This window comes from Lupinus angustifolius, chromosome LG15 (assembly GCF_001865875.1).
Source record: "Lupinus angustifolius cultivar Tanjil chromosome LG15, LupAngTanjil_v1.0, whole genome shotgun sequence".
NCBI classification, from domain to species: domain Eukaryota; kingdom Viridiplantae; phylum Streptophyta; class Magnoliopsida; order Fabales; family Fabaceae; genus Lupinus; species Lupinus angustifolius.
In genome coordinates, this window is record NC_032023.1 from 2,615,853 (window position 1) to 2,638,196 (window position 22,344).

Here is a 22,344-nt window from a genome sequence, read left to right on the forward strand (position 1 = left end):
ACCCTATTATGTCTTTCAGCAATAGATAGAATAGACAATGACATGACGACACCTACCAATTTGAGCGAAACTCAACTGCTCACGAGTACGGTTTTACCCAAAGCCACCTGATAGAAGAAAAACCATTCTTGTTTGGAACAAATCTGATAAGCCATTTAGTCGACTAAACGAATAGTATCTACAAAAGATTATTTCTCATGATTCTCCATTATAAATAGGACCATTCCCTTAAGTTTACTTACTCACTTTCATTACATATTCAATTTACTTATTCATTCATTCTATCTTTTGCTTATACCAATTTGATATTCTATATATCACATTCATATACTGATTTGATTATTACAGAACCTTTTCAGGTACCTCCCAATAAGTCCAAGCATCCCACAAACTATATTAAAAGATTTCAGCAAATTTCTTCTATCCAAATCCACGTCTTTAAGACCAAAAGGTTTTATTGGTTTCTTTTCTTACATTATGCTATGTAATTATCGACATATATCAAATTTGGGGACATGGTGTGACAGAAGAAGACAAAGAAAAACCTTCACTACACTCTATTGCCTCATCTAATGTCAGTGTCATCCTCTTTCAGTTCAAGTGAATAATACTATGTTTATTTTCCGAAGTGATGAGGCATAAATGTCATATCAATACTCTTCTTATATTTTATTTCATTATTTAAAAAATTCGCTCTAATTGGCTGGTTTGATCCTAAACCGAACATTTAACCCGTCTGAGTTTTTTATCCAATTGATCTTACATTAAAATTGAGATTATATAGTTTAACTCCACTAATTTAAGCATAAAATTGATGTACCAACAATTGTTTTAAAAAACACTCCAACATTATCATTATAAATGATAATAATTTCTTAACTCAAAATAATCATTTCGACCAAGGAATTAATCTCACAACTTTACTTATAGCCTATAGGGATCCCCAATGAAAACAAGAATGAAAATATTAGAAAAACAGTTTGATATGCATAATAGCATATATGTGAAGCTGGAAAAGTTTGTATGAGATTCTTGACATTGGACTTACTAGTCATTTAGTGGCCACACTATCACGACCACCCAAATAGTTATCATGAAACCAAAAGGGGTCCGAGTAAACTAGCCATATGTAACACAATATGACTTTGAATCTCTTCATTTCTTGCACCCCACATCCACTATATGGAGGCTAAAACTACAATACTCAAAATACTCTTGATTTAGAAGATAAGGATAAAAAAACAAGGACAGAACCAGGAAAGTCATTCAGTGACAAGAGAAGTCGAATCTCAAACTCGAGTTTTAACATTTTTTGACAAGTTAAAAAGCCATCTGCATATTATCACCCTTGATAAAATCTAAACCAACCCCTTGGTTGACTTAAAAAGTTAAAATCACCAAAACCAGACATGTAATGATGTTATCCCTTCATATAGATAGCTATACAAGAAGCTCGGAAGCCAGGACATAATTACAGGACTCCATTTGCAGCATGTTGGGACGCCTCTCGTAATCTTAAAAACAATCCTGCATGGAACCACAACATTGTGCACATCTCTCTACAACTCCTTCCGTCGCCAAGGAAACACTTGCTCTTGCAATGAATAGTTTGAAAAGCAGAGCATGGCAGTGGCAACTGGCAAAGGATGAGGTTGTGCCATTATAAATGACAAATGTCGGACCAACTTTGTTATCAGATATTTGTCATGCTGCTGGGAAGCAGATGACATAAAATATCCACCTCCTGTATTTAATTGATTACATTCACCTTCTTCTGCTATAGTAGAGTCCACTGCCAGTATGATAATTATGCTGTCGATGTCGTGATCCACCACCCCTGCCACTGGTTCCTTCCAAAGTGTGTCCACGGCCACCTGCTTTGCTACCTCCACTTTGCAGCCAGTTACTTGGTTGGGTCCCTAACCCATTAAGCTCCTCCTCTTCTCTGTCATTGTACTCCAAAACACGCCTCTTAATGTCCTCTTTCTCTTGAAGCTCAGCTGCTTCTTTCTGTTTTGTACTCTGCACCAGTGAGGAATTCTGTGGGATGAACATCTGCTTTGTTTGTTGCTTGTTCCCACGCTTCACAAGAACTCTCACCTGAACCTCTTTGTTTCCACCACTCTCATCATCCAACGCCTCATCACCACTTTCCCCACCAATTCCTTTCCCATGATGATCCTTGGTGGATCCCTCAAGTACATTCATTGGAATCATCATGTTTAGTGTAGGACGTCCTCGCAGATCCCGGCTTCGCTCTTCCATACTCTCCTGTGACAATCATGAAATCAACTATTATGAAAATGTACACAACACTTAAACTAGGACAATGCTGACCTTTCTTCCTAAGTTGACTCTTAAAATGACAGTCCATTGAAATTTAGGGATTGGGTGGAAAAGAGAAAAGTAAACATTGATACTAATACTGACCTAATATTTACATTTATACTAAGCCCAGGCAATACTTAGCAATGTTCTCAGAATATATTAACACATAATAAAACATGTAAACCCTTGCCTTTACTAAAGCTTTGAGCTCCTGATCAAAATTGGCTTCTTCCAGAGGGTCCACCTCTGTCATCTTGTGTCTCACATGGACTTCATCTTCATAGTCAGAAGCAGGTCCAGGTCCATCATCATCATCATCATCCTCGGTCTCACAACCATCATCGTGATTCTCCTCATCCAACTCTTCGTCGTCGTGACCCTCTACATCAACCGTGTCACTCTGTGAATCTGTCTCACTATCATTAGCATCATCTTGCACTCCATTTTCCTCTGCACCATTATCAATGCTCTGTCCATCACCTACTGCAAACTTGGAACTACGTGGAGATTTCTCAGAAACTGTACGATCATGTTCCTCAAGTTCTACTAGAGCTGCATTCACTTCCTCAATGGATGTGTATCGAACCATATTGGGGCGCAAGTCTGCAAACATATCCTGCATGCAACAAATAATGAGCCATGAGAAGATACATAAGTGGGAAAAAGGTTAATCTAATAAATGGGAGCAGGTGGCTAGTGTCACAGTTTTTAACATCTATTACTGTCATACCACATTACACAGATATAACATGCAAATTTTATTTCATTTAAAATGTCCCAATATAGGTAAATATATCTTTTTCATGGAGAGTGTGAAATTAGATAATTCAGCCCGACAATCGTATAAAGAAACCTTGTTTCAATTGACACTCAATTCCACCATCTAAAGGGTGGATCAATCAGGTAACAATAAAAACCAAAATATCTTCTGAAGAAGTGTAAAACCAAAATAATAAAGGAAAATATATTCAAATATGGGATATCAAATTCTAAATATTCAAATGTTAGTTAAACACAAAAGCAAAGACAAGATATGGCACATAAATGACCAGTGAAAAAACAATCATAAATTATGATTAGCAGCCCAAACTTAATACTGAGTTGAACAGTGGTATAGCTAATCCAATTCATTAAATGCATAAAAAAAACATAGTTATCATTCTGATACAATGAAATACTGTCTCTCTTTGATTAAAATGGACTTAATATTTCAACAAGTGAAAACATTAAACTGAAAATATAGTAACAGGAAAAGAAATCAGTTCATTGGCTGGTGAGCAGTGACCTTATGCATCTATGTTTGTACATAGATTAAAACGCAACATAGAATGCATCAATAAAAAGGTTGCCTGACTCACCTGCAAGTCAAATTCGACGTCTAGGGGCAATGCACCTTTGCTTAAAATATACCTCTGGAAGTGTATAAGGAATCGATCAAGTTTCCTCTTAGAAGAGCCACGGTCAAAGTAATGCCCACAAGTTTCAAGTAAGGTAACATTCAACCTTATACGAAAACAATCTTCAGGTGGATCCAGTACATCTTGCTGACAGGATGAAAGAACGAAATCCATAATGCTATGAGAAGGCTTTCATATAAAATTACAGATAAATAATTTAATCAAACAACGAAAACAATTCAAATGCATCTGTATTCAAGTCAAGTACAACACATCCATGTGATCAACTACTTAATTTTTTCATAATAGTCAACCAAGAGGTAAAGGAAGCACTATAGGTGATGAACAATGGTAAGGCATAGGATCGATTACCTGTTTAAGCTTCGGATGAAATATCCTTTTTACACTTCTACCCTCCCTTAAACAGATAAAGTTCCTATTTTTCCCTCTTAAACACGTCAAATTTCTCTTTCACCCTCAGTTAAACATATCTAATCCATATACCGCTATAGCATTTTTAGGGTCGGTCACTCCTAGAATTTGCTGCTTTATGCAATTAACTAGTGATATAAAATCATTCATGTGCCTTCAACTAATAGCTTGAACTTTTGGGAAAGATGTTTCATGACAAGATCGAAGAAACTGCAAGAACTGGACAAGAATGAATGCAAATATGTGTTTAATAATATAAAATTTAGACTGTGACAAGGTATAGAACCAGAGAATTACAAAACTCTCTTCTTCTCGACTCTAGGTATTCAAGAGGCCTAGAAGGCTAGAACTCTCCCTAATTTCCCCTTCCTTTCCAATTGAAATGATACCCCTTTACATTCTCTATCACTATTTATAGGAGGCTAGACTAATCAACCAACTCTAACAACTTTACTATCAAGGCCTAACTAATAGAAGTTGGCCCACTAGGGCCCAAGGGGTCTGTTCTGAACAGATGTACAGCCCAATTGATAAGATCAAGAAGAAAGAAAGGAATTAATGGAAAACAATACCCTAAACTAGAATCAATATGATTCTTGGTTGGGATGAAGAACAAGAATACTATTAGAAAGAATGAAAGAAGAACAAGAATTGAGATATACAAAAGGTCCCACGCCCTTTCCCCAAAAGGTCCCACGAGCTTTCCCCAAAAGGTCCCACGACCTTTCCCCTGATTCCACAATCAGAATTTACTTCCCAATTAACTCCCCTTCCTCCAAGAGACTAGTTCCTTATTTATAGCCTAACTAACAAACTATTATAGAAAGCCTAACAAACTAACTGCTTAGGGATACTTTAGTAAATGTGTTACAATTAGGAAATCTCTAACTAGACTTACATATTTCCCTTTCAATACACATTTTTAATGCTAGGCTTAGGCCTAATCTTATCACCAACGCACATGGCTCTTACCTAGTAAGGTCTGAGGAGATTAGGATATATCCAGCCTTACCCCACAAGCAGCACTAAGCAGCACCCTTAGTGTTGCGCTGAGGCTCACCCTCAGAAAGACCTTATTGAAAAGAAAAATTATTAAGACCTTTCCTGAAATGATTTTATTGAAAGTTTTAGCTTCTGACATAACCCAATAGGAACACCATGCAGCCTACTAGTGGAATGATCTTTGTTCATTATTGGTTTTGAACAGTGAAGAAAAGTAATGCCTACATTTATTAGTCGTATTGATTTTATTCCAAGTATTCTTTTTTTAAAGCATTTAGTCCCTCCATTTTGAGTCGGAGTTGATTTTCATCTCCGCCATTAACTTGGACGGAAAATGCGAAGCTGGATGAACTAAATACTTAAAGAAAAAGATATGGACTAAAACCAACATGTTTTTAGTCCCTACATTTACATTTTTTGTCGTTTTTATATAAACTCTCCACATCAGCATTTTCCATCCAAAGTTAACGAGGGCGGAAATCAGCATGGCTCAAAATGGAGAGACTAAATACTTCAAAAAAAAAATTCAGGGACTAAAAAATGGAGGGACCACAAACATATTTAAGCCAACATAAAATATAACTAACATTTACATAGCAATTAGTGAATAAAGAGGCTGTCAAATACTAATTATTAGAAAGTACTTCTCAGATCTCAATCCATCTCATCCTAATTCTAGTACTTCTCAGAAACCCAAGATATTTTTGTATCTAAAGAGTGGACATGCCTAGCTTAAAGGAAATGTGTTTTTAGCAACACTGCCAATTGTGAAAGCTAAATTCCTTCCTCTCCTAGAACAAAAGTAAACAGTATATAATTGATACCTCTGGTGTCCCGTGACCATATATAAGAATGAGATATAATGTCTCAAAAATAACAGATGAATCTACATGCTCATAGTTGTAAAGCTCCCCTAAGAACCGCATGTAGGCAATGCGTCTTTGCTGCATCCCATAGTCATTTAACTCAAGCCCAAGTCTAATCTCCTCCAAAACCTGAAAATTATATTCTAAAGTCACATTTGAACCCCAAAACACAAATTATTTTGAGATAAAAACATCCATAAGAGATACACTTACAGTTTTCCTTCTCCCTCAGACTACTCTTGATTGTAAAACTTAGAATAGCAAGTTTAAAACTCGAATCATCAGAAAATAAAATGTTGGTTTTCATGTAAGATGTTAAATTAAGTGTGCCATGATCCTTGTCAGTATGAAAAAATAGTCCATAAAAATAAGTTCTGGGTAACAAAACTGAGCTTATTGATAAATCCATCAAAATTCAGATGGTTTTATTGCATGATGAAGAGATAACAATCAAGATGTGAGTAAAATACAAAAAGTACCAACCTCGTCAACAATAGCCACTGCAAACTCATCATGATAGCGACTTAACCCAGCAGCAAGAGAAGCAAGCAAGTGGATATGACCATATTTCCCTTTGTGGACCTTCATGAAGCATTTCAAAAGATATGGTTCACATTCACTCCATGGTAACTTACGAAGTTGCCTCAGCACATGCTCGATGGTAGACTTATCAAGATCAGAGAAAAGTAATTTTCTAATATACTGCAATAAAGGTATTAATTAAAATGTTAAGCTTAGATATTGAAAGTTATTAGAGAAAAGAAAAGGAATTTGAAATCAAAGTTACACCTGATGCAATGGAGGGCGAACTTTAGCTACCCGTGCAGATCTTTCCGGTGGCTTGCAAAGGTAGTATGCATTCTCCACTGAAGTGCTGTGTCTGGGATCCAAGTTTTTCACATTTTTTAAGCGCATCAGTATTTCCAACATGTTAGCCATGCGTATAGTAGTTTCTGGAGACCGATATAGAAAACGGCCACATGTTTCAAGAAGATTGCAAGCTACATCAATGTTGTGATGAGAAAAATCATCTAAACAGGCCTGGAAGGACAAAAAAACATCAATAGAGGATTGCACCTTCTATGTAAAGATGTCAACCTTACATAAACTCATACTATTTGCACCTTTCAACAAATAGAATAAGGGATGCAGTGCAAATGGAGTTTCACTAAGCAATTAATTCAAAATAATTTAGTTAGTTTAATACCCAGATCACTTGGTTTGTTATGAGAGGGAATATTGTCTCATCGAAAATCGGAGTTCTTATCTCTGGCACTTGGGAAGGGTGTTTCAAGATCTTATCAAGAAAATATACTACAGAAAGTCCAAAATCATTTTCGTATAATTTTATCATACGGCAAGGTTAAGTACAGCCCGCCTCCTTCCACTTTGGATAAATGAGGGTTAATCATCATTCATTTCACTCTTTTGCCAAATATGTCAGTGAAGAATCAAGAGTTGATACAGAATGTTTTTGGAGACATTAAAGTCAGAACAGAGTAGAGTAAGAAAGTAATTGACATCTTTGATGAGTTAAAAAATGGAGGGTATCTTTCCATGGTACAAACGCCTATAAGATCAATGTTGGGAGAAGAATTTGAAGAAGTGGCTCTTAGAGGAGAAACAAGTTGGCATAAAAATTCTAGGCTCCAATGTGAGGACAACAGAGATGCTAACTCTTAAATTACTTCAGAGTTGCTACCATCAAAAGGAGAAAATCCCATCAAGAAGTTGAGGTGGAGCTGGGTTCAAAAAGGGAAGTGAGTGTGGACAAAATTAGCCGTTTATCTTTAAACCCATGTACACTGAGAAAGAATGTTGTGGGCCATTTATTGAGGAGATTGGATATGTGTCCTATCTCACAAGATATAGTTGAAAGATAAGAGGGTTATAGACTTGTAGGATTGAGGGGAAAGAGAAAATGTATAATACTGGCCTAAATGCTGATAAGGCTGGGCCCAAGCACAAATTAGAGGGGACAAGCATGAAATGAGGGAATGAAGAGGAAATATTAGTTCGGATGACAACTTCCAATGGGGGATAATGTGAATTGTTTTTGTGTTTTTGGCTTTGAGCTTGAAAGCAAAGGTATTTTCTCCTTGCTGGCAGCTGAGACTATTTTGTTCTTACATTTCCTGTGCTTTCTTCCATTTACTACATCAATACAGTCTTATTCTAGATAGGAATTGAATCCTACCAGAAACTACGGATGAATTTAGATTTTCTGATTTGGAGGACATGTTACCCTCCTACTAATTGTATTTTCCTCCTTTATCTCAATAAAATCTATCTGTGTCTCTGATTCATAAAATAATAAAAGGAGAGTTTAAAATTTAGAAAGCTAAGCACTACAATACAAATGTGATTCATGATAAACTGAACCTGTCGATATCATAAGAGTGGCTCCAAAACATAAGTTGAAAAATTAATAAAATTGTAATCTTAAAATCAGTTATCAGTGTTTTATAATAGTCTCTTATACCTTCAAACAACTGAAAACAAAGCTAGCAGGTGCAATTTTGAACTTGCAAAGTTCTCCGATGAACCTGATATTCCTTATCTTAGTCTCAATGTTCATCTGGTCCTGTTGAGACATTACAAAAAAATAATTACCTAACTATAAAGCTGTTGACAAATTAACCCTACTTAATAAAAACATTAACGTAAAACTAACTTTTTTATTTATTAAGAAATTGAACTCCTCCTCCAACATCTGCAAGAGAATCGTATTGACATCCTTCATACAAGTTGAAAGTGTGGCAACCATGCGTGAGTAATATGGTAGAAGCTCCAGAGATGTCCTCGGTACATTGAACAAAGCCCTCACAAGCTTTTTCCGATTTGATTTTGAATTTAGGTAACAGAATTCTACCTAATATGTGTTTTAAAAAAGGCAATAATAGTCAATAGTTGTGATGGAAAAAACAATAAAATCTAAGAAAATGATGAGTAACATAACTCAATAAGATATCCTCACAGTCAATTGATCTATAAGGTCTCGGCTGACACAACCCGGAAGCCTCTGCAATAAAGCATCAAAATTTGTCCCTTCAAGAGTTCTGAGTTTATCTTTTTCATTTTCCCCTTTTTTGTCAATGTCCTTTTCTTTTTCCTTCTCTCTGTCTAACTCTTTAGACTTTTCTTTCTCCAATTCTTTAGACTTTTCTTTTTCTTCTTTATCCTTCACTTTTTCCGTGCTTTCTCCCTCTGGCAAAGTACTAGAGTCTGTAGAGGCCTCTCCACTTTCATAGGTGGCTAGTAGATCTTTGTCTGATTCAAGTACAATTTCCTTGATAATCATAAATTTTGAAGTCAGTGAACAATTGCAAAAGGTTTGCAAGGATTAGTGTGGTTAATATGAGAGAAGTTTCATACTGTTCTTTCTTGGAGAATTATGTCATGGTAACAGAAGTAGGCGTGATAGTTTTTCCATAGAAAAAGTATTCTAGTATACAGAAAAGTTATCAAGGAATTACATTGCACTTTGTTAGAGTATAGAAAGGTTATCTTAACTGAATAGAAATTCAGCGATTAAACTGAAACTTGAAGCAACAAGCAGGTGCACCTAATAATTTTTCGGTACAAAACAAGGCAAACATATCGTTCAAAAACCCACAATTTTAGCTATTGAAAATCTAAATTTCAAATTTGAAGAAGCAGTCTCTATAAAGCAACCATTTATTTAACGCACCACGCAAGAGATAAAATCTCAAGATTAAAACAATGAAAGTTGGATCATAAGGTTTACAGCAGAAAATTCAATTAAAGGGTAAAGCGATAAAGGTAGCATTTAATGTGTGGACATAACACAAGATCTAGGTAGTCAATTGCAAATAGCGGACTGTAGCATCCGACCCCAAAAATACTATAGTGAGATATCGGGTAGCAGGACAGCCGCTACAGCTACGAGGAAATATAAGTAATTTATACCCAACACACATAAATAAACAAAAATACTAAAATACATCAAATTGAAGAAACATCCATAACTAATAAGCATCTATCTAAGGCCTCCATAAAACATAAGCATTCATAACATATAATATAAACAAAATGAATATAAGCTACTAAGGCTTCAATATAGCAGAAACAGACCAAGCATACAAAAAATAAGTGTAAGCATCTAAGGCTACAATGTAAGAGTGTTATAGATTCTAGAAGATGGAGGCCATAATAGAGTTGTATCTGACAGAATTGAACCACAGGAAGACGCTGCTAAAATTGGATTCAATCAGTTTGATAAGAGAATCAATAAAGTGATGAAGGGGCACACAATTAAGGGCCAAGGAAAAATCCTGCTAAGAAGAGACAGGATATGTTTGTGGAATTGAGAAAGCTAAAAAGACTTCCAGGAAGTAGAAATAGAAAAAAGAAGAAAGGTAAAGAGTGGCAGTGAAAAAACGGGTGGCCTAGGATAATCAACGTGTAAGTAGAAGGAAAAGAAGGCGAGGGTTAAATTACTAAAAAACAAAAGAAGGGCAAAAAAGACATTTACTCTTTGAACTTAGGGTTCCACTAGCAGTAAAACACGGAGCGGGCCATGGCTCAAGATTTCGCCATCATTTGGCCTGCGACAGGCGCGATCATACGCACCGCTATCCACTGTGACGTGCAGGGAATGGTCGAAACCCCGCTATCACTGCCCAACACGAGATGTCAGATGTCCTGTTTTATTCTCTTTGGTTTCCCACCCATTTAGTAGAACAAAATGTTCCTGCTCTGACTCTTTCCAACCATCTAATGTCATGTTCAGGTCTATTTATAAAATACAACAAACATGGAATAGAACTATGTTTTTCTCCATCCTGCTCTGACTCGCACCAACCGAGCGTCATAAATGCAAGAGTGTATAGGCACATCTAATGTAGGTAACTTTTGAACAAGGAGAAACCAGACAAAATTTAAAATGATGGAAAGAAACTAGGTTATACACTTACAATGAAACATAAAAACAAAGACTAACACTGCCACCAGCCAAGAGTTTAAAGAACAACTACATTGGTTTCAAAGCATCATAAATGATTCTCAGCGGAGACAGGAAGTCCTACTGGTATAGGAATCGGTTTCAAAGCACCCTCTGATTAGGACAGAAAATATTGAAGTACGATAAGCAATCAACAAGAACATTCTAATTAAGGTTTAAAAAAACTATCACATGCATGATTCCTTACAGTTGGTTGGTCTTGACTCTTCGCAGATTGCTCACTGACTTTCGGCTCTGTTTCTCCCAAAAGCACAGCAGGAACAAAAGCTCTAGAGAAAAAGGAAAGGTTAGATAAGTGCCATCTAAAATAAAAAATAATGGTAAAAGAAACCAAGAAAAAATTTAAACCATTGATTTAAGCATTTAAATGTTGAAAAAAAGAATATAGAGATCAAGGACTAGTTAATGAAATTACTTATGGAAGACTCATTAACAAACTCAAGAGGTAGATGGTCCTGTTAACACTTCATCATTTTATAGCAGGACTAACCACAAGTACTATTACATTATTTCCTTAAAAATAAGTTCATCCACTGGTCCTTTCCGTTAAAAATCCCAATAAATACCCATTATTGTAAAAGACTTCCGTTGTACATAAGATATACAAACCTAAGATCAGGTAAACATTCATAGAAAGCCCTTGTATCTTCATCATCCCAAATAGGTTCAACGATAGAAGAATCTTTCCCAGCACCAGAAGAAATAGCCTCCTCACCACTAGTAACCCTTGTTGTGTGACCATCCTCTGGCATCACAGGAGGCTGCATATCAAGCGCCTCTGCTAATCTGTAACCAGACAATCATAATAAGAGAATAGAAAAATTAAAAGGAACTATTAGAGACAATGGAAGTAATATTCTACTGATGGATGATTTGATCTTCGATCACTACTAGAAAGAAAGCAATGGCAGGTTGATCTTCCGAGCTAGTCAACAATGCTATGAAACAAAGACCATACAAAATTTTCATTTATATCCATTTGGGGGCGCTAGGTCAAGAGATATAAGCAGAGCTACAGATCCAGTATCCAATCTGTACCACTAGTTAGAGGGTGCACCCACCCCAGACAGGACACAATATTAACCAATATATAGGAACCTGATATCATTTATGTCTCCAACCAACAGAGTTCTCACCTATAAAACTACCCTGAATAGTAGATAATCATATCTAGATTTGCCTCAAATATTCTTGGCTATCTATCACTAGCTAAACCCTGCATGCATACTCATACATGCCATTGATAGGCCAAAATATGCATGTGCAGCCATTCATGTAAACCTTGACCAAGGGTTCCTATTTTTCAAAAATTATATTAAATCAATATACACCAAGAAGGCAAGAACATCCATAAACAAGCAAATAAGAAATAGTTAAAAATAAATGAAGAAACTTACGATGAGACATTACGGTACAACTGGTCATAGGATTTACGAAGCTTTTCATATGAAGCAATATTTTCGTCACTGAGCTCTCCTTTTGCATTAAGAATTTTAGAATTTTCATGCTCCATTAGTCGAAGTGACTGTCAAGAAATATAATCCATCAATAACCACAAGGGCAAAACTATCGGTGCACAGGGTTTATAAAATAAAACAGAGATGGTGAATACAAACAAAATATAAGTGTTCAAAAAGGCAGAAGCTCTTACAGAATGCTCAGACTGAAGTATATCAGCTGCGGTATCATAAAATGAATAACACGCTTTCCGAATAACTTTCTTTTGATCTGCCGTGATGCTAAGACCTTTAAAAAACTGTATCAGCATGTTAGTTCAGAAACATATAGAAGTAGCCAATAATATAATACAAATGAAGGGTAGAGCTGAACTTGCATTCTTGATTCAAAATATTAGAGATTGAGTAGATGAAAACCAGGAAAGGCAGATTGAGAAAAGAAAAAAACAGTGTAGATAGTGTCAATAATCTTATCAATGAAGAATAAATAAGAGAAACACCTCCTCGTGAATTTCTGGCCCAGTAACAGAAAGTCCTATAAAAATTCTCCCTTGCCGAGCAAAGCTTGAAAGTAGGGTCAAACTTGTTTGTGTAGCATCCCGATCTTTAAGCTGTTCTGCGCTGGTAAGATCCTTTATGATATTGATAAAAATGCCACCATCTTCAATAACCCCGACAAAATAAAGTTCTAACAGAAGTTTCAAACTACTGCGCTTCTTCATTGCCTTCAAGTTTTTATCTGCATCAGATTCATCACCAGATTTTCCAGGAGAGAAGACTTTGAGAAGCCCTTGAATCAGGCTTGGTACGAAGTCCTTGTACCTTTGATGAAGCAAAGAGCAGATCTTCCCAGAAAGAAGCAAGTGATGGCCATATATATCAGGAGTCAAGTGAAAGTAATATATGCACTGAATAAAATGATAGAAAAATCTTGCAATTCCACAAAGAATAAAAAAACAATCTACGCAGTTGTTTATATTTGTATAAAAGAAGAATTCATTAAGAAAGAAAGACAGGTACAAAGAAGTACAACAAGATAAAATGTAATGGCAAACCCAAAAATGCAGAATATTGAAATTGAAATTATTAGAGATCACTAAGCCTTTTGTATTGGTTATTTTACTGTTTTAGTTTGTTTAAGTTGTTATAACAAACTGAGCCACGTGCCCTCCCTTTAATCTCTTTAAATAAGAGGTTATCTCCTTTGTAATAACTCAACACATTGAAAATACAAATTAAGTAACTGCAACATTAAGAAGCAGTTACATTTCTCTCTGAATTTTCTATTCTTCTTCTTTCTTAGTTACGTTTACATGGTATCATGCCTCCAATGGCTCATGTCTCTAAAGATCTTGGTTCTCCTCCTCCTTCCATGCCTTCTCCGCTGCATTCTTCTCCTCCTTCTCTCACTCTTCCTCTTCCAACGACAAAACTTACGGAGCATAACTTCTTAATATGGAAACAGTTCACAGTTGCAGTTCTTACGTCTAATCGTGCCTTCAGATTCGTTTCTGGTGATGCCATTCCAGAACGATTTCTTACGCAAGAAGATCGTCTTCTCTATCGTGAGAATCCAGTCTACTTGAGTTGGGAAGAGCAAGATCAAATGATTCTCTCGTGGCTTCTTAATTCCCTTTCCACGGATCTCCAACCAAGAGTTGTTGGTTGTAAGTATTCGTTTCAGCTATGGTGTGAAATCAATGAGTATTGTAATGCTCAAGCTAAAGCCAAGAGTAGACAGCTTCGAGCACAACTGAAATCAATGGTTAAAGGTTCAAGTTCTATCTCGGAGTACTTCATGAAGATTAAGGTCATTGTTGATTCCTTGCTTTCCATAGGATCTCCAATCACTCTAGCTGAACACACTGATTGCATTCTGGATGGCTTACCTGAGGAATATCAAACCCTAATTACCACGGTTGAAAGTCAAGAAGATACTCCTTCAATCAATGCTCTTCAATCTTATCTTCTGACTTTTGAGGCTCGTCTAGAGAGAAATCGTAGTGTAGTAGATCTGTTTTTGATGCTCTCTCTGTGAATATTGCTGCTGCTTCTCCACCAAGTCCTGTCTCCATCAATTTGCAAATGCATACCTACTCTATTAGGTCTCCAATTTCTCCTTCCAGAGGACGTAATGATGAACTTAATCCTCCTAATTTTCATGGAAATACTAGATATAGAAGCAATTTCCGTGGCAATCGTGGTAGAAGAGGTGGTTATGGATCTCGTGGTAACTCAAGACCACGTGGAAATACAGTATTCTGTGAGTATTGCAATAAGTATGGTCATGAAGTTTCGTATTGCTACTATGCTCCATCTGCTTATGGTTCAGATTACTATGGTATTCCTCCTGGCTATGGTACTCCAACACCAAGACACCACTCTAATTTCACTCCTCGTGCTCCAAGAGGTTTTCATCATTATCCTGAGTCACACTTCTCACATTCAAGGGGATCATATGGTCACTATGATCATTTTGCTCCTGATTCTCACTTTGGACCTTCTCATCATGTTACTCAAGGTCCTTCTGGTCCTCATGGATATCCTCCTAATCAAGGTTACTTTGGTTCTCATTATGCTATGACTGCATCAGCTTCTGGCAGTGCACCTAATAAGATCAATCTAGTGTGGTATCCTGATTCTGGTGCCACTAACCATCTCACTGTTGATCCTGGTCTTGTATAAGAGCCTACTGAAAAGTTCACCTCAGATCAGATTTACTTGGGTAATGGTTCTAGTATCCCTATCTCTACTTGTGGTAATTCTAAGTTCAATTCACCTTTTAATCCTCATGTCTCTCTGTCTCTTAGAAATCTTCTTCTTGTTCCTTCCATCACTAAAAATTTACTCAGTGTCTCTCAGTTTGCTCAAGATAACAACTGTTACTTTGAATTTCGTCCTTATGCTTGTTTTGTCAATCGGGCTACTGATCAGGTTTTGCTAAGAGGCACTCTTACTCCAAAGGGACTCTATGCCTTTCATGATTTACTGCCTTCAGTATCCTCAAGACAGTCCTCTCATACATCTTCTCAGCAACAATCTAGTAGTAATACTGTTGTTTTTCCCTATTCCAAGAATAAATTTGTTCACACTATTGTTAGTAATAGTTCTTCCTATTTTCTTTGGCATTGCAGACTAGGTCATGCCAATGAAAAAGTAGTTTCTAATGTCCTTAGTCAATGTAATATCACTCAAAGTCATAAGAGTGTTTTGGATTTTTGTAATGCTTGTTGTCTAGGAAAGTCTCACAAACTTCTTGTTGCTAATTCCACTAGTAAATATTCTAATCTCTTTGATCTTCTTTATGTTGACTTGTGGGGACCTGCACCTATTGATTCTTTAACTGGTTTTCGTTATTATTTCTCTCTTGTTGATGCTGCTACTAGACACACATGGGTATATCTGTTGAAATTAAAATCTGATACTATCACTCTGCTTGACATGTTTCTCACTATGATAAAGACTCAATTTCACAAAACTGACAAATCTGTTCAAAGTGATTGGGGTGGGGAATTTAGACCTTTCACCACATATCTCACTAAGTTGGGTATCTCTCATAGAGTAGCATGTCCACATACTCATCATCAAAATGGGACAGTTGAGAGAAAACATAGGCACATTGTAGAAACTAGTTTAGCCCTATTAGCTCATGCATGTTTACCTCAACATTTTTGGGATCATGCCTTTCTAACAGCTATATATCTCATTAACATATTACCTTCTCCCACACTAGGTCAAAAATCTCCTCATACACTTCCATAATCCACCTTTTGTTCCCTCACAAACCTCTGTCTCTAATTCTTCTCCTTCCTCTAGTCCTTCTACCAATGTTCCAGTCAGTTCTCCTCATTGTCAACATAATGCAGATCTTGTTGTCACTACCACTATACCCATTGAGTCTACTAATTCTGTTATTGATGATCTTTCATCTAGTGAGTCCAGAGGTATTGTTCCATCCAATGAGTCCAATGAACCTGAGTCTATTCCTAGATCATGTCATCCTATGCAAACTAGGTCCAAGTCAGGGATATTTAAAACCATTCACCCTACAGTTTATCTAGCTCATATTGAACCAACTTCAGCCAAAGTAGCCTTGGCTGATCTTGTTTGGTCCTCAGCTATGAAAGATGAATATGATACTCTTATCAAATCAGATACTTGGTCTATAGTATCTCTGCCACCCAACAAACAGGCCATTGGTTGTAAGTGGGTATTCAGGGTTAAAGAGAATCTTGATGGGTCTGTTAATAGGTATAAGGCAAGGTTAGTTGCCAAAGGGTTTCATCAGAAGCATGGTGTTGACTATAATGAAACCTTTTCTCCTGTAGTAAAACCTATCATTGTGAGAATTTTGCTTACTTTGGCTCTAACCTTTAACTGGTCTCTCCAACAACTAGATATTAATAATGCATTTTTCAATGGCAATCTCCTTGAAGAAGTTTATATGCAGCAAGCAACCTATTGGTTTTCAGGACAAAGATAAGTCCTTGGTTTATAAGCTCAATAGATCCTTGTATGGCCTCAAACAGGCTCCTCGGCAGTGGATTGAAAAGTTAAAAGCAACTCTGATCAGTCTTGGATTTAACACTAGCAAGTGTGATAACTCCATGTTTATTCACACATCCACTACTTACAAGTTATTTGCTCTAGTTTATGTGGGTGACATTATTATCACAGGTTCTTCTCAAACTCACATCAGGACTACAATTGACAAACTCAGCACCACATTTGCTCTCGAAGATCTTGGCACTCTTGATTATTTTCTGGGCATTGAAGTCAAATATCTCAAAGATAAGTCTATCCTTCTATCACAATCCAAGTATATCAGAGATCTTATTGAAAGAGCTAATATGTCAGAGCAAAAGCAGCAAACTCTCCTATGGTGTCTAACTGCAAGTTAACAAAAAATGGGTCTAACTATGTTGAAAACCCTTCCCTTTACAGGTCCATTGTTGGAGCTCTTCAATATGCTACCATCATAAGACCTGATATAGCCTATTCAGTAAACAAAGTGTGTCAATTCTTATCTGCTCCTTTAGAAGAACATTGGACAGCAGTAAAGAGGATCCTTAGATACCTCAATGGTACACAGTTTCATGGTCTTCATTTACAGCCAATTAATCCTGACTCACCCTTAGCTCTTAAGGGTTTTTGTGATGCTGATTGGGCATCAGATTGTGATGATCGAAAGTCTACTTCAGGAGCTTGTATCTTTGTTGGACCTAACTTAGTCACATGGTGGTCGAAAAAGCAGCAAACCATCTCCAGATCCAGTACTGTGGCTGAATACAGGAGTTTGGCTCTTCTCACTCTAGAGTTCATATGGGTGCAATCTCTTCTCACTGAATTGAAGTTTCCCTACACTGCACCTCTACTGCTATGTGACAACCTTAGCACAATGGCTATGGCACATAACCCAGTTCTTCACCAAAGAACAAAGCATATTGAGCTAGATATGTTCTTTGTCAGAGAGAAGATTCAAAACAAATCCATTGCATCAAACACATCCCAGCCAATTTTCAAAGTGCAGATGTTCTTACTAAGCCTCTCTCTCCTACAAGATTTCTCACTCTCATAAGACAACTTCATGTCTCTAACACAGACCCACCTTTAGTTTCTCAGGGGTTGTATTAGAGATCACTAAGCCTTTTGTATTGGTTATTTTACTGTTTCAGTTTGTTTAAGTTGTTATAACAAACTGAGTCACGTGCCCTCCCTTTAATCTCTTTAAATAAGAGGTTATCTCCTTTGTAATAACTCAATACATTGAAAATACAAATTAAGTAACTGCAACATTAAGAAGCAGTTACATTTCTCTCTGAATTTTCTATTCTTCTTCTTTCTTAGTTACGTTTACAGAAATACAAGAGAAAGAAAAAATTACAGCTAGAATTTAAAAGCCATAGCAATGCTTCGAGAAAATACAATTGCTTACTTAAGCACATTATGCAAGCGTGTAAAATAGTCTTGGTTAGAAAATTAGAGTTATGACTGAGTTTTTCTGTATTCGTGAGCTTGGGTCTTGGGATTGTATTACGAGTACCACATAAACACTAGTACTTGACCTAATAATTACTGTGAATAAAAAAGGGAAGTTAGTATTTTGCATGTTGTCAACACCATATCAATCAAAAATTATTCAGAGACCCATTTCCCTCTTTTCATTCTTCCCACATATAATTTCTAGTATAAAAAAGTTAATTGTGTACATAATTAGATCTTTACCAGACTTGTAGGCTGTTTCTTTTCACCCTCATTTGTACCCCCAAACCAAACTAACACTAAGGAAATATTTTCAGATGTGTAGAAAATAGGAAGAAAACTGTAAAGCACATACCTGAACTGCTGATTGTATATCTGAACTTCTAAGCTTGGCGTCACATATAGCTGCCACAGCTTCACTGACAAATTTGCTTAAGTTGACACCTCGTAGCTCGTCCATCAGTGCATCACGCTGCTCTTCATTTATCTGCTTCAGTTTCTTAATAACTGCAGTGTTGCGCTTAATGCTGGAATCCAATGTCCTTAAAAATCCTGCATCTGCATATAAGAGCATATTTATCATTATTTGTGCAACAAATATTTGTAACAATGCAATGCAAATACAAGAGGATCCACCAACCACATGAAAGGTTTGAACCTACAATGCATATTGTTGTTGCAATCAAAGAAAAAAATCAGAGACCATTCAGAACAAGGTCTCTGTCATTTATCGGTGTTGCTAAAAAGGGCAAAAAAAACACTTTCCAATTCGAAATTTTGATTTGCCAATTATCCTTTCACCAAAAAAACTACCATCTACCTAGTTGTTCTACTCCATAGTGGAAAAAGTGCTCAGGTGTTGTGTTATAATTCTTCTATGCATATTAAACCTCTACATAACAAGTAACAACCACAGATCAAAGCAAGAGCAACGAAGTTCCAACTACAACCATAAAGTCTGAAACTCTTCATAGCAAAACTACATCCCTTAAGAACTCAGGCCTAAAATAAATCTTATGAGGAATTATCCACTGAGCATCATGTTTTCAACACAACTACATCCCTTGAGAACTCAGGCCTAAATAAATCTTTTGAGGAATTATGCACTGGGCATCATATTTTCAACACAACTACCCTTCATACAGCAACTAGTAAGAGGACGCACCATGACACCATACTTCTTTCATGGATATTAAAGCTCACAAACCAGATAAATCCCATCTCGGGCATTTTTATCTTCTTATGCATTGATAATAAGCAATCAGAAGAACACACCATTTGTCTTGTAGCCAAACCAGCTTTCAACCTTTTAATTCTTATACTCCAGAACTCATTTGCAGATAGCCTTCATTCAACGCATGATGTAAAGGACCAAACTTATTCGGAAAACTTAAGGTATTAGGCCTAGGGATGGTTTTTTAATCTCGTAAGATGTTCACTCATGGAAGAGCCCACTAGAATTTGTATTTGAAGCATGCATATGGTGCCAGCAAAATGTATCCAGGAACAACTGTCCAAGGTATAAGCTATAAACCATGATAATATTATAATAGTGAAAAGAAGATCAATCTGGCACCAATCATCATTCTAATCTATGTTTCCAATAAGCTCATGAAACAAGAAATAACATTTATTTACACCAGTTGAAAATAGAATTTATCTTGAAGTCTAGCAGTTTGTTTGGGGGGAGGGGGGCATAAGGGAGATCCAAGACCTAGTGTCCAGGATGCAATTCAATCCTGAGATCAAGTAGTCTCCTAATAGACATGGTACCACTTGAGCTAGAGCTCTTACATGAGTCTGCACTCCACAGCAATTAGAAACTTTATCCATTCATATTGTAAGCACAAAACTATGCAGCATATATATAAATAACAGAACAAAAGGAGCAATGACTAACCAGGCCTCTCAGGGTTCAAATTGCTTTGACGTAAAGCCATCTTAGCCTCAATTGATTTTTTTAATTCCTCAAGGCGAGCAACAGCTTCCTGCATATCATTAGAAATGATACAACTCAACTTAGCAACTTTTACGAAAGAATTATCCAATAACTATAACTATATTATACAACTTCCAATCACCATCCAAAGCAATAACACCACTATTACTAGCTACATAATTCGACCCATCCACAAATAAGTATAGATACTAAAAATCTTAGCCAATTCATAGTAACACCATCCAAGAAGCTGCATAACTTTCTCACTTACTACTCATATAAGAAAAGAAAATGATGCAACTAACATCAGTACCATAGTTAAACAGCCTAAACCTTGCAAAACATACATTTTTCACATACAATACAAATCCTGAGAAAACTTCATAGTAATGAGGAAACCATAAAAAATGAAAAATAAAAGTGCAATCAAACTGAAGCACTAAAGTAAAACATAATAGGTCATTTAGGGTCCATTTGTTAAGACTTAAACAAAAAAGGTAATTTTGCAAAGTGAATAGCTGAAAAAATAGCTCCTAAAAAAATCAGCTTTTTTTGCAGCTTCTGCTTTAAAAGACCAGCTAACCAAATTTGCAAGTATCCGAATTGACTTTTTCTATAAAAAAAAAAGCTTAAACAAGCAAGCCCTAAGAATCACATTAAATTATAAAAATGATTACAACCTCATCATCTTGTTTGCTAGTCCTTTCACCTTCGATGTGACATTCTTCCTCGTGATGATCCATATTCGTATATTGTGTTCACATACCTACACAGTGAGAAATCAAAAGAACGCCAAATATTCAACAACAACAACACGAAGAAAAAAAGTTGCACTAGGGTTCAAAATTGAAAGCAAAAAAGGAACATTCATTTATAAAGAAATCCAAAAAAAAGTGCAATAAAATGAGATTACAATACAGTAACGAAAACTCTTAATCGAAAGTAGGAATGAAATTAAACGATGCGTGAGCATGGGATGAAGGAGGAAAAAGGAAGAGGAAATTACGAGAGTGAAGAAACGAAGGAATCGTGGTTGGAACTCAAAACGCTGTCGTTTGAGTATGAGGGTTTTGTTGGCAGTTATTAAATGAAATTGTGAATATAGATTTACACACATTTCATGTATTACATGTCATTTATGGATTTAATATGTATACACTGGCAGCGTAAATGTTTTTTGGACTTTCAGCAAATCATTGACTCTTAAATAAAAGTAATATAAATTAATAGATCAATAGTAGATATAGTAGATGATATGCTAACAGTGTAAAAACTTTACATTGTCGGTGTACAAATTTTAAACTCATGATAAAATATTAATGATAAATAAAATACATTATAATATATAAAATTGGGGTATACATCTGTTGTCTCACAAATTGTGTCATTACATATATCATTAGTAGTATTTGGTCAGAAAAATAATTAATTATTAATTTTTTAAATTCAAAATATTTTTTCAATTAATCATAAGCTTATAGTATATGGAGTGACATAATTTGTAGGAGAGCATATGTTATTCCATAAAATTGATACTCTATCCTTACATGTATATATTTTTTTAGTTTTTTTATTTCTTCTACTAATTTTTAATTTTATTTTGAATGTAAATCCAACTTTGGTCTCTCTTTTTTAGTTTGAAATAAAAAGTACAAAATCTCTTCATTAGACTTTAAATTAGACTTTAAATTATGCCATTCCAAAATGAGCATAAAATTTGTTGATTGTGTAAGGAAGTAAGTCCATGTTTTATTGATGGTTTAAATGCATGTTAAATTACTCTTATTATAAAATAATTGATTTTCATGATCAACATATGATAACATTATTTTTTATCCTAAATACTTAGTTCTAAACCTCGATTCCTGAAAACGACACGTATTGATAGGGGTAAACATGAACCTCCAAAAAAAATTAGTTTCATACTAAAAATGGTGATGAAATATTCTTAATAATA

General features: G+C 35.8%; 1 protein-coding gene across 3 annotated transcripts; it reads right to left on the minus strand.

Moving 5' to 3' along the window:
- Positions 1,353-21,490, minus strand: LOC109328080 (regulator of nonsense transcripts UPF2-like). 3 transcript variants are annotated; one of them, XM_019561340.1, is made up of 18 exons: positions 21,394-21,490; positions 21,068-21,153; positions 20,349-20,436; positions 18,804-19,006; positions 12,967-13,311; positions 12,661-12,765; positions 12,407-12,534; positions 11,619-11,795; positions 11,197-11,278; positions 9,003-9,314; positions 8,700-8,897; positions 8,508-8,609; positions 6,815-7,066; positions 6,509-6,727; positions 5,984-6,154; positions 3,687-3,872; positions 2,519-2,944; positions 1,353-2,271 (listed from the first exon to the last, which is right to left on the minus strand). In XM_019561340.1, the coding sequence occupies exons 2-18, from the start codon at positions 21,128-21,130 to the stop codon at positions 1,765-1,767; spliced, it is 3,564 nt and encodes a 1,187-aa protein (XP_019416885.1). In that variant the 5' UTR covers positions 21,131-21,153; positions 21,394-21,490; the 3' UTR covers positions 1,353-1,764. The 3 variants fall into 3 exon arrangements, with proteins under 3 accessions (XP_019416885.1, XP_019416886.1, XP_019416887.1); XM_019561341.1 differs by lacking the exon at positions 21,394-21,490 and adding an exon at positions 21,306-21,324; XM_019561342.1 differs by lacking the exon at positions 11,619-11,795.